Source organism: Oncorhynchus mykiss, chromosome 25 (assembly GCF_057628025.1).
Source record: "Oncorhynchus mykiss isolate SJ-2025 chromosome 25, ASM5762802v1, whole genome shotgun sequence".
Taxonomy (NCBI): Eukaryota; Metazoa; Chordata; class Actinopteri; order Salmoniformes; family Salmonidae; genus Oncorhynchus; species Oncorhynchus mykiss.
This window is the reverse complement of record NC_143046.1, coordinates 92,318,677-92,331,471: the sequence shown is the minus strand read 5'-3', so window position 1 is coordinate 92,331,471 and position 12,795 is coordinate 92,318,677. Positions and strand designations below refer to the sequence as shown.

General features: G+C 45.9%; 1 protein-coding gene across 1 annotated transcript in view; it reads right to left on the bottom strand.

Moving 5' to 3' along the window:
- Positions 1 to 12,795, bottom strand: part of LOC110512895 (GDNF family receptor alpha-4-like) — a 222,093-nt gene that overhangs the window by 13,522 nt on the left and 195,776 nt on the right. The window contains exon 7 of the mRNA XM_090219340.1: positions 2,725 to 2,859. Within this exon, the coding sequence (XP_090075466.1) occupies positions 2,725 to 2,859 (135 nt within the window). The remainder of the gene's footprint in view (positions 1 to 2,724; positions 2,860 to 12,795) is intronic.

Below are 12,795 nucleotides of genomic sequence, written 5' to 3'. Positions count from 1 at the left end.
CAGCTACCATCCCCCCATTATATCTATAGACCCACAGCTACCATCCCCCCAATATATCTATAGACCCACAGCTACCATCCCCCATTATATCTATAGACCCACAGCTACCATCCCTCCATTATATCTATAGACCCACAGCTACCATCCCCCCATTATATCTATAGACCCACAGCTACCATCCCCCATTATATCTATAGAACCACAGCTACCATCCCCCCATTATATCTATAGAACCACAGCTACCATCCCCCATTATATCTATAGACCCACAGCTACCATCCCCCATTATATCTATAGACCCACAGCTACCATCCCTCCATTATATCTATAGACCCACAGCTACCATCCCTCCATTAAATCTATAGACCCACAGCTTCCATCCCCTCAGCACAGCTATAGACCCACAGCTACCATCCCCCATTATATCTATAGACCCACAGCTACCATCCCCCCATTATATCTATAGACCCACAGCTACCATCCCCCCATTATATCTATAGACCCACAGCTACCATCCCCCATTATATCTATAGACCCACAGCTACCATCCCCTCATTATATCTATAGACCCACAGCTACCATCCCCCCATTATATCTATAGACCCACAGCTACCATCCCCCCATTATATCTATAGACCCACAGCTACCATCCCCTCATTATATCTATAGACCCACAGCTACCATCCCCCCAGTATATCTATAGACCCACAGCTACCATCCCTCCATTATATCTATAGACCCACAGCTACCATCCCCCATTATATCTATAGACCCACAGCTACCATCCCCCCAATATATCTATAGACCCACAGCTACCATCCCTCCATTAAATCTATAGACCCACAGCTACCATCCCCGCAGCACAGCTATAGACCCACAGCTACCATCCCCCCATTATATCTATAGACCCACAGCTACCACCCCGCTATTATATCTAAGGACCCACAGCTACCATCCCTCCATTATATATATAGACCCACAGCTACCATCCCCCCATCATATCTATAGACCCACAGCTACCATCCCCTCATTATATCTATAGACCCACATCTACCATCTCCCCATTATATCTATAGACCCTCAGCTACCATCCCCCCAGATCAGCTCCAGGGCTCTGAGGACCATGGTAGCCTATACATTATACGATGCTGAAGGCTCTCTTCATCCACCTGCTCAGCTATAGTATCCAGGGCTCAGCTATAGTCTCTAGGGCTCAGCTGTAGTATCCAGGGCTCAGCTGTAGTATCCAGGGCTCAGCTATAGTCTCTAGGGCTCAGCTGTAGTATCCAGGGCTCAGCTGTAGTATCCAGGGCTCAGCTATAGTCTCTAGGGCTCAGCTATAGTCTCCAGGGCTCAGCTATAGTCTCTAGGGCTCAGCTATAGTCTCCAGGGATCAGCTATAGTCTCCAGGGATCATCTATAGTCTCCAGGGCTCAGCTATAGTCTCCAGGGCTCAGCTATAGTCTCCAGGGCTCAGCTATAGTCTCTAGGGCTCAGCTATAGTCTCTAGGGCTCAGCTATAGTCTCCAGGGCTCAGCTATAGTCTCTAGGGCTCAGCTATAGTCTCCAGGGCTCAGCTATAGTCTCTAGGGCTCAGCTATAGTATCCAGGGATCAGCTATAGTCTCCAGGGCTCAGCTATAGTCTCCAGGGCTCAGCTATAGTATCCAGGGATCAGCTATAGTCTCCAGGGCTCAGCTATAGTCTCCAGGGCTCAGCTATAGTCTCCAGGGATCAGCTATAGTCTCCAGGACTCAGCTATAGTCTCTAGGGCTCAGCTAGACTCTCCAGCGCTTCTTTCGGCTGTACAACACATCCCATTCAAGGTCTCCAAGACAGACCATTTATGCTGGGGTTGTAAACGGAAAATAAGCCCTTTCAAAGTTTACCAGTAGACTACCAGAATTTTGGTAAATTAATAATGAACAAAGTTACAGAAGATTACGGTACCTTTGTTAAATTCTTGTTAGCTGTGCAACCCTATTAGGGACTGTGTGAATGAGCCCAAATCAGCCCACAAACCCCCAAATTCAACTCTATCTCTCTTGACATTCTCACTGACACATCTATAAAACCAGGAGGACCAGAGTGAGGTGTGGCAGTTATTAAAACAGGATATTAATATATAATATTATTATATCCGTGATGAGCATGCAGGCAGGTAGCTGGGTCACAGCTGTGTTTAAACCTCAGTGAACAACAGCTCCACTTTGGATGAAGTTTAAGTTGTTCAGCGTTTTTCTCTCCCCTGACTGCCGACGGCTGCATTTAACCAGAGTGTTATTTTCTGTAAGGTCCAAAATGGCACCCTATTCTCTACATAGTGCTCTACTTCTGACCAGAGCCCTGTGAGACTTAGGGATGCTTCCTCTATCTCTGACCAGCTCATTACCTCAGTAGCAGGAAACACAATTCACTGAATTACAAAGTCATCAAAGGCCATCTGAAGTATTCTCTCTCTCTCTCTCTCTCTCTCTCTCTCTCTCTCTCTCTCTCTCTCTCTCCCTCTCCCTCTCTCTCTCTCTCTTAGCTACTGGTGAAATATCTCTCTCTCTCTCCCTCTCCCTCTCTCTTTCTCTCTCTCTCTCTCTCTCTCTCTCTCTCTCTCTCTCTCACTCTCGCAAGGGGCTTTATTGGCATGGGAGACATATGTTAACAATGCCAATGCAAGTGAAATAGATCATAAACAAAAGTGAAATAAACAATATAGAAAAATGTTGCTCACTCAGGCAGACATTATCATGAAAATATTCCAGGAAGCCGTCACACTGTTCCCGGTGGTTCCCGGAGGCCGAGCAGGAGCACCACGGACCCACGTTAGACGTTGAGTTATCAAGGTAGTTAGGAGTTATCGTACTGCCTGGAGAGACAATGACAAATAAAGTATTAAGATGAAGGGAGAGTAGGGGAGGGGGAGGGAGGGAGATGAAAGGATAGTAGGGGAGGGAGATAGGGAGGGAGATGAAGGGAGAGTAGGGGAGGGGGAGAGGGAGGGAGATGAAAGGAGAGCAGGGGTGAGAGAGGGAGGGAGATGAAGGGAGAGAAGGGGAAGGACATGAAGGGAGAGTAGGGGTGGGGGAGAGGGAGGGAGATGAAGGGAGAGTAGTGGAGGGGGATGAAGGGAGAGTAGGGGAGGGAGATGAAGGGAGAGTAGGGGAGGGGGATGAAGGGAGAGTAGGGGAGGGAGATGAAGGGAGAGTAGGGGAGGGGGATGAAGGGAGAGTAGGAGAGGGAGATGAAGGGAGAGTAGGGGAGGGAGAGAGAGGGAGATGAAGGGAGAGTAGGGGAAGGAGATGAAGGGAGAGTAGGGGTGGGGGAGAGGGAGGGAGATGAAGGGAGAGTAGGGGAGGGGGAGAGGGAGGGAGATGAAAGGAGAGCAGGGGTGAGAGAGGGAGGGAGATGAAGGGAGAGAAGGGGAAGGACATGAAGGGAGAGTAGGGGTGGGGGAGAGGGAGGGAGATGAAGGGAGAGTAGTGGAGGGGGATGAAGGGAGAGTAGGGGAGGGAGATGAAGGGAGAGTAGGGGAGGGGGATGAAGGGAGAGTAGGGGAGGGAGATGAAGGGAGAGTAGGGGAGGGGGATGAAGGGAGAGTAGGAGAGGGAGATGAAGGGAGAGTAGGGGAGGGAGAGAGAGGGAGATGAAGGGAGAGTAGGGGAAGGAGATGAAGGGAGAGTAGGGGTGGGGGAGAGGGAGGGAGATGAAGGGAGAGTAGGGGAGGGGGAGAGGGAGGGAGATAAAGGGAGAGTAGGGGAGGGAGAGCCAGAGGAGAAAGACAGAGATGTGAGATGAGACATCTATGTTGACTATTAATTTCCAATAGAAAATACTTAATTTCACACAGTGGTATAAGACGATAACCTTGTCAAGTTCCACCTTTTCAGAATAGCTTGTCGATTGGAGTAGTTTGCTCCCAGACAAATATTAATGAGACATTTTACATACTACTAACAGTCTTAATAAATACAAACGTTGTTTTGAAAAAAGATATTGTTACAGAGTACGAACGTGGAATTTTTTATGATACAAGATTACAACCTGTTGACAACCTGTTGACAACCTGATGACAACCTGTTGACAACGTGATGACAACCTGTTGACAACCTGTTGAGCTTGCCGAGTTTTCAGACTAAAAGCATCCATTGGAGAGGATGGGTAAGATGTGCTATAGAAACTGTCTGTTTGAAGGTTCACTTGGTTGTTCTGAAGTGCATCCCAAATGGCACCCTATTCCCAGAGGGTTCTGGTCAAAAATAGGACACTACACAGGGAATAAGGTTCTGGTCAAAAGTAGTGCACTACATAGGGAATAGGGTTCCATTTAGGAAGCAGGTGTTGTTGTGATCTCTCTGGGCTGCAGGTGTTGTTGTGAACTCTCTGGGCTGCAGGTGTTGTTGTGAACTCTCTGGGCTGCAGGTGTTGTTGTGAACTCTCTGGGCTGCAGGTGTTGTTGTGAACTCTCTGGGCTGCAGGTGTTGTTGTGAACTCTCTGGGCTGCAGGTGTTGTTGTGAACTCTCTGGGCTGCAGGTGTTGTTGTGAACTCTCTGGGCTGCAGGTGTTGTTGTGATCTCTCTGGGCTGTTGACTCTGGGAATGATTGACGCTAGCTTTCGTGACGATGGCTTGGTAGCTAGTAACTGTAGCTTTTCTGCAAATTGCTGCACTTATTAAGGTGCTAAAACTAGGACACAACAACAGTCAACTGCTGTTTGAGATGTCTGGAATGGACCATGACTAGGGCGCTTTCACTCATTCTTTCATTTATCCTCTCTCTCTCTTTCTCTCCCTCTCCCTCTGACAGAACACATACTCTCTCTGTCTCTCCCTCTTTCTCTCTCTCGTCTCTCACATTATCTCTCTATCCTCTGACAGAACACAGACTCTCTCTGTCTCTCCCTCATTCTCTCTATCCTCTGACAGAACACAGCCTTTCTCTGTCTTCACTCTCTCCCTCTTTCTCTCACAGTCTCTCTCTCTGTCTCTCTCCCTCTTTCTCATCTGACAAAAAACAGTCTCTCTCATCTCTCTTTCTTTCTCTCTCTCTCTCTTTCTCTCAGAACATAGTGTGTCTCCTGTCAATTCAATTCAATTCAATTAAATTCAATTCAATTCAATTCAATTTGAAAGGCTTTATTGGCATGGGAAACATATGTTAACATTGCCAAAGCAAGTGAAGTAGACAATAAACAAAAGTGAAATAAACAATAAAAATGAACAGTAAACATTACACTCACAGAAGTTCCAAAAATTAAAATGTAATATTCTGTCTATATACAGTGTTATAATGATGTACAAAAGGGAAAATAAATATGAGTTGTATTTACAATTGTCACGACTTCTCCCGAAGTCGATGCGTCTCCTTATTCGGCCGGTGCTCGGCGGTCGACGTCACCGGTCTTCTAGCCATCATTGATCTATGTTTCATTTTCCATTGGTTTTGTCTTGTCTTCCTACACACCTGGTTCCAATCCCATTCATTACATGTTGTGTATTTAATCCTCTGTTTCCCCTCATGTCTTTGTCAGAGATTGTTTGTTGTTATGTTCATGTTTTATGGATTGGTGCGCGGCGGGTTCTTGTTCCTACGCCTGACTTCTCTGCCACCAGGACGTGAGGGTTTATGTTTCCTTCTGCTCGGTGTGCGCCCAGTGCAAGGCTCCTAGACACCTGCCCAGAGGTAAGTTACAACCCTTACTCGTTCCACAACGGCTGTGGTCGCACCTGTCAGTGGATTTTATAACCGATCTTCCACCTTCATCCTGGTTGTTGTCCTGCCGTCTCCTTCCTCTGCCGGTCTCCCTACGGCCCCACAGACCCCGGAGGCCCTGTTTACACACGTCTTCCGGCACTACGGGGTGCCTGAGGATATAGTGTCTGATCGGGGTCCGCAATTCACGTCAAGGGTCTGGAAGTTGTTCATGGAACGTCTGGGGGTCTCGGTCAGCCTTACCTCAGGTTTTCACCCCGAGAGTAACGGGCAGGTAGAGAGAGTTAATCAGGATGTGGGTAGGTTTCTGAGGTCTTATTGCCTGGACAGGCCGGGGGAGGTGGCGGCGTTCGTGCCCTGGGCAGAGATGGCCGGAAGATGGGTCCATGGTTTGTGGGGCCAATTAAAGTCCTGAGGAGAGTGAACGAGGTATGTTATAGGTTACAGATTCCCTCCGATTACCGTATTAACCTCTCGTTCCATGTGTCTCTCCTCAGGCCGGTGGTGGCCCACTCCAGGAGGCTGAGATGCGGGAGGTTCCTCCGCCCCTTCTGAATATCGAGGGGGTCCCGGCGACTCCGTTCGATCCATCCTGGATTCGAGACATCGGGCAAGGGGCCTTCAGTACCTCATGGACTGGGAGGGGAACGGTCCGGAGGAGAGATGCTGGGTTCCGTTGGAGGTTCCGGTGTATTAGATCCTTCCATGCTGCGATAATTCCACCGTCTCCATCCGGAGCTCCCTGCGCCTCATCCTCCGGGTCACCTTGCGCCTTATCCTCCGGGTCGCCCTGCGCCTTATCCTCCGGGTCGCCCTGTGCCTCATCCTACGGGTCGCCCTGCGCCTCATCCGCCGGGTCGCCCTGCGCCTCATCCTCCGGGTCGCCCTGCGCCTCAACCTCTGGGTCGCCCTGCGCCTCATCCTCCGGGTCGCCCTGCGCCTCATCCTCCGGGTCACCCTGCGCCTCATCCTCCGGGTCACCCTGCGCCTCATCCTCCGGGTCGCCCTGCGTCTCATCCTTCGGGTCGTCCCAGAGGCCAGTGGGTCTAAAACTATGAGTTGTATTTACTTCTTCCGAAGTCGATGCCTCTCCTTGCTCGGCGGTCGACGTCGCCGGTCTTCTAGCCATCATTGATCTATGTTTAATTTTCCATTGGTTTTGTCTTGTCTTCCATCACACCTGGTTCCAATCCCATTCATTACATGTTGTGTATTTAAACCTCTGTTTCCCCTCATGTCCTTGTCAGAGATTGTTTGTTGTTATGTTCATGTTTTATGGATTGGTGCACGACGGGTTCTTGTTCCTACGCCTGACTTCTCTGCCACCTACACACACGACATGACAACAATGGTGTTTGTTCTTCACTGGTTGCCCTTTTCTTGGCCACAAATCTTGCTTGCACACTGTGGTTTCTCACACAGTAGATATGGGAGTTTATTAAAATTGAGTTTATTTTCTAATTCTTTGTGGATCTGTGTAATCTGAGGGAAATATGTCTCTCTAATATGGTCATACATTGGGCAGGAGGTTAGGAAGTGCAGCTCAGTTTCCACCTAATTTTGTGTGCAGTGAGCACATAGCCTGTCTTCTCTTGAGAGCCAGGTCTGCCTACGACAGCCTTTCTCAATAGCAAGGCTATGCTCACTGAGTCTGTACATAGTTAGAGCTTCCTTAACTTTGGGTCAGTCACAGTGGTCAGGTATTCTGTCACTGTGTACTCTCTGTTTAGGGCCAAATAGCATTCTAGTTTGCTCTGGTTTTTTGTTAATACTTTCCAATGTGTCAAGTAATTATCTTTTTGTTTTCTCATGATTTGGTTGGGTCTAATTGTGCTGCTGTCCTGGGGCTCGGTGGGGTGTGTTTGTGTTTGTGAACAGAGCCCCAGGACCAGCTTGTTTAGGGAACTCTTCTCCAGGTTCATCTCTCTGTAGGTGATGGCTTTGTTATGGAAGGTTTGGGCATCGCTTCCTTTTAGGTGGTTGTAGAATTTAACGGTTATTTTCTGGATTTTGATAATTAGCGGGTATCGGCCTAATTCTGCTCCGCATGCATTATTTGGTGTTCTACGTTGTACACAAAGGATATTTTTGTAGAATTCTGCATGCAGAGTCTCAATTTGGTCTTTGTCCCATTTTGTGAATTCTTGGTTTGTGAGCGGACCCCATACCTCACAACCATAAAGGGTAATGGGTTGTATAACTGATTCAAGTATTTTTAGCCAGATCCTAATTGGCATGTCTCTCTTCCCTCTCTCTCTGCCTCTCTCCCTTTCGCTTTCAATTCAATTCACTTTATTGGCTTTATTGACTTAACAATGTACATACTGCCAAAGCGTACCTTGGAGATTAAGTGATTAATTTACAATATTTAAATAATTAAAAGAATAATCAATAATGTCAATAGGACAATCAGTAGCAACAATAATCAAGGGTCAAAATAACCATACAATGGACAATCACAATAAGCATAGAGGACATGTGCAGGTTGGTCTGTCAGACATTGTCCCTCATCTTATGGCATGCAGCAATGTAGTGCGCTGCCAACCCACAGCTCTCTGCGTCCTATCCTCATCAGAGAGGTCTTTGAAACCTCTAAGGGTTTAACATTTGGGGAAATGGCACAAATTGTTTTATATTTTTTTTTACATTTTGTCAGGAAATTCAGCTCCGTCTCAGGTTCTGCTGTTGTGCAGTGCCTTTCCTCTACAGGGAGCCAGGTTTTCCTGTGTCTACCCTTCTCATTGGCAAGGCTGTGCTCACTGAGCCTGTACGTTGTCAAGGTTTTTCTACAGGTTTCGAACAGTAACCATGGTCAAATACTTTGCCAAGGTGTACGGTGAATTTAGGGCCAGATAGCACTGCATTTTGCTTGTGCTTGTGTGTCCCAATAGGTAATGTAGTTTAGTTTTGACTGTTGTTGTAACTTGTTTTCTGATTGATTGGATGTTCTGGTCCTGAGGCTTCAGTGCGTTAGTAGAACAGGTTTGTGAACTCAGCCCCAGGACCAGCTGGATGAGGAAACTATTTTCTTTGCTCAGCTCTTGGCATTGCAGGGCTTGGTAATGATATGAGAGGGGGTCACTGTATTTTAGATGTTTCCCAAACTTAATTGCTCTTTTTTGAGTTTTTATTATTAGTGGATATTGGCCTAATTCTGCCCTGCATTCATTGTTTGTAATTTTCCTCTGGACGTGTGGGAGAATCTTACAGAACTCTCCATGCAGGATTTCAATGGGGTGTTTGTCTCATTGGGTAAAATCTTGTTTTGCAAGTGGACCCCACACCTTGCTGCTATAAAGTGCATTTTTATAGGTATATCAATTTGAATTTGTTTTTTAATGGTGTAGAATGCCCTGCCGGTATTCACTCTCAGTTCATTCACTTCCTCATGTCGGTGTCCAGTAGAGCTGATATTTTAAACCTCAGGAACTGTAGTGTGTACAGTACTCTATATATTTAAACTTAAGTAATCGCAGTGTTAGAGTTTAATGGCTGTGATAGGAGATAACTGAGGATGGACAAACACCATTGTAGTTAATCCACCTAAATGACAGAGTGAAAAGAAGGAAGCCTGTACAGAATACAAATATTCCTAAACATGCATCCTGTTTGCAATAACGCACTAACGCACTATAATGAAAAAAATAAATAACGAACAAAACCGCCAAAAACTAAATAAATATTCCCAAACCAATTCAATACAACACATTACTGAGTACCACTCTCCACATCTACACTGGAGCTGCTTACCAAGAAGACAGTGAATGTTTCTGGTTGGCCAGGTTACAGTTTTGACTTCAATCTACTTGAAAGACTGTGGCGCTACCTGAAAATGGTTGCCTAGCAATGATTAACAACCACTTTGACAGAGCTTGAAGAATTTTGAAAATAATAAATGGGCAAATCTTGCGCAATCCGAGTGTAGAAATCTCTTCGAGACTTAACCAGAGAGACTCCCAGATGTAATGGTGCATTTGGTTGTAATATCATCACCTTTTGAAGAGCAATGTCCAGTTATTCCATGAAACAAAACAATTCGATCTATCAGAGTTATACAGGAAGTAACTGCATGCTTTTCATGATCAGTCAACATCAATTGATCCTGTATTTTCAGATACTTAGAGCGATATCTCTCAACACTGGCCACTATTAATTGGATATTGGAGTGATATAAAATGATAGTAAACTACACCTGACAAGAATGAGTGGTTCAGGTTCATTTCCTTTCTGCCTGTCAAGCAGCAGAAGGGAACGTGTGTTTGCTGATAATGTTTACTTTGCTTACTGGTAGATACTTGGCTAAACATTGTGGTAAAGTAGATCTGATGTAGCGAAGTTAAACAACATCCCCTTTTCAACATTGTTTTGAAGACGGTTTAATTACGATTGATGCTGACAGACATGAGGCTACATTGACTGATGTATCACGTCGTGATTGTTTTAGTGACAGATCTCAGGTCATCGTGATTGTTTTAGTGACAGATCTCAGGTCATCGTGATTGTTTTAGTGACAGATCTCAGGCCATCGTGATTATTTTAGTGATAGATCTCAGGCCATCGTGATTGTTTTAGTGACAGATCTCAGGCCATCGTGATTGTTTTAGTGACAGATCTCAGGCCATCGTGATTGTTTTAGTGACAGATCTCAGGCCATCGTGATTGTTTTAGTGACAGATCTCAGGCCATCGTGATTGTTTTAGTGACAGATCTCAGGCCATCGTGACTGTTTTAGTGACAGATCTCAGGCCATCGTGATTGTTTTAGTGACAGATCTCAGGCCATCGTGATTGTTTTAGTGACAGATCTCAGGTCATCGTGATTGTTTTAGTGACAGATCTCAGGTCATCGTGACTGTTTTAGTGACAGATCTCAGGCCATCGTGATTGTTTTAGTGACAGATCTCAGGTCATCGTGATTGTTTTAGTGACAGATCTCAGGTCATCGTGATTGTTTTAGTGACAGATCTCAGGCCATCGTGATTGTTTTAGTGACAGATCTCAGGTCATCGTGATTGTTTTAGTGACAGATCTCAGGCCATCGTGATTGTTTTAGTGACAGATCTCAGGCCATCGTGATTGTTTTAGTGACAGATCTCAGGCCATCGTGATTGTTTTAGTGACAGATCTCAGGCCATCGTGATTGTTTTAGTGACAGATCTCAGGTCATCGTGATTGTTTTAGTGACAGATCTCAGGTCATCGTGATTGTTTTAGTGACAGATCTCAGGCCATCGTGATTATTTTAGTGACAGATCTCAGGCCATCGTGATTGTTTTAGTGACAGATCTCAGGCCATCGTGATTGTTTTAGTGACAGATCTCAGGCCATCGTGATTGTTTTAGTGACAGATCTCAGGCCATCGTGATTGTTTTAGTGACAGATCTCAGGTCATCGTGATTGTTTTAGTGACAGATCTCAGGTCATCGTGACTGTTTTAGTGACAGATCTCAGGCCATCGTGATTGTTTTAGTGACAGATCTCAGGTCATCGTGATTGTTTTAGTGACAGATCTCAGGTCATCGTGATTGTTTTAGTGACAGATCTCAGGCCATCGTGATTGTTTTAGTGACAGATCTCAGGTCATCGTGATTGTTTTAGTGACAGATCTCAGGCCATCGTGATTGTTTTAGTGACAGATCTCAGGCCATCGTGATTGTTTTAGTGACAGATCTCAGGCCATCGTGATTGTTTTAGTGACAGATCTCAGGCCATCGTGATTGTTTTAGTGACAGATCTCAGGTCATCGTGATTGTTTTAGTGACAGATCTCAGGTCATCGTGATTGTTTTAGTGACAGATCTCAGGCCATCGTGATTATTTTAGTGACAGATCTCAGGCCATCGTGATTGTTTTAGTGACAGATCTCAGGCCATCGTGATTGTTTTAGTGACAGATCTCAGGCCATCGTGATTGTTTTAGTGACAGATCTCAGGCCATCGTGATTGTTTTAGTGACAGATCTCAGGCCATCGTGATTGTTTTAGTGACAGATCTCAGGCCATCGTGACTGTTTTAGTGACAGATCTCAGGTCATCGTGACTGTTTTAGTGACAGATCTCAGGTCATCGTGATTGTTTTAGTGACAGATCTCAGGCCATCGTGACTGTTTTAGTGACAGATCTCAGGTCATCGTGATTGTTTTAGTGACAGATCTCAGGTCATCGTGATTGATGAGGAAACAAATATTCAAAGTGGGCTTTTTTTACAGAAACAGTCTTTCTTTAGCCAGCAGGAAGTAGATTGTGCAGTCAACCTTTCTGCCTGTGTTTAAGTTGCCTCTCAAACCCGTGGATTCACTTTAATCAAAGCACCCTTTGTTTTATCACAGGAGACAGTTGTATTACAAAACACTGTGTTCTTTACCAAAAGGTTGGCGGGACCTCTTTAAAGTCACGTAGATAATATCATTACGCTCTTTTTGTTTACAAAGCCCTGCTTCAAGACCTTCCGATTTACATGAAATCACTGTTAAGATTTAAAATGACAAGTTATCAAACCTGTTCACAGGGTTGGTTAACTATTCAGACTCCTTTGGTAAGTAGGCCTTTAGTTGTCTCCACATGGTTGGAATGATCTCCACAATACATTGAGAATAGATGCCTTCGTGTCCCTGGGGGCATCTACAGCTGCATTCATATCCCTGGGGGCATCTACAGCTGCATTCGTGTCCCTGGGGGCATCTACAGCTGCATTTGTATCCCTGGGGGCATCTACAGCTGCATTTGTGTCCCTGGGGGCATCTACAGCTGCATTCATATCCCTGGGGGCATCTACAGCTGCATTCATATCCCTGGGGGCATCTACAGCTGCATTCATATCCCTGGGGGCATCTACAGCTGCATTCATATCCCTGGGGGCATCTACAGCTGCATTCATATCCCTGGGGGCATCTACAGCTGCATTCATATCCCTGGGGGCATCTACAGCTGCATTCATATCCCTGGGGGCATCTACAGCTGCATTCATATCCCTGGGGGCATCTACAGCTGCATTCATATCCCTGGGGGCATCAACAGCTGTATTCATATCCCTGGGGGCATCTACAGCTGCATTCATATCCCTGGGGGCATCTACAGCTGCATTCATATCCCTGGGG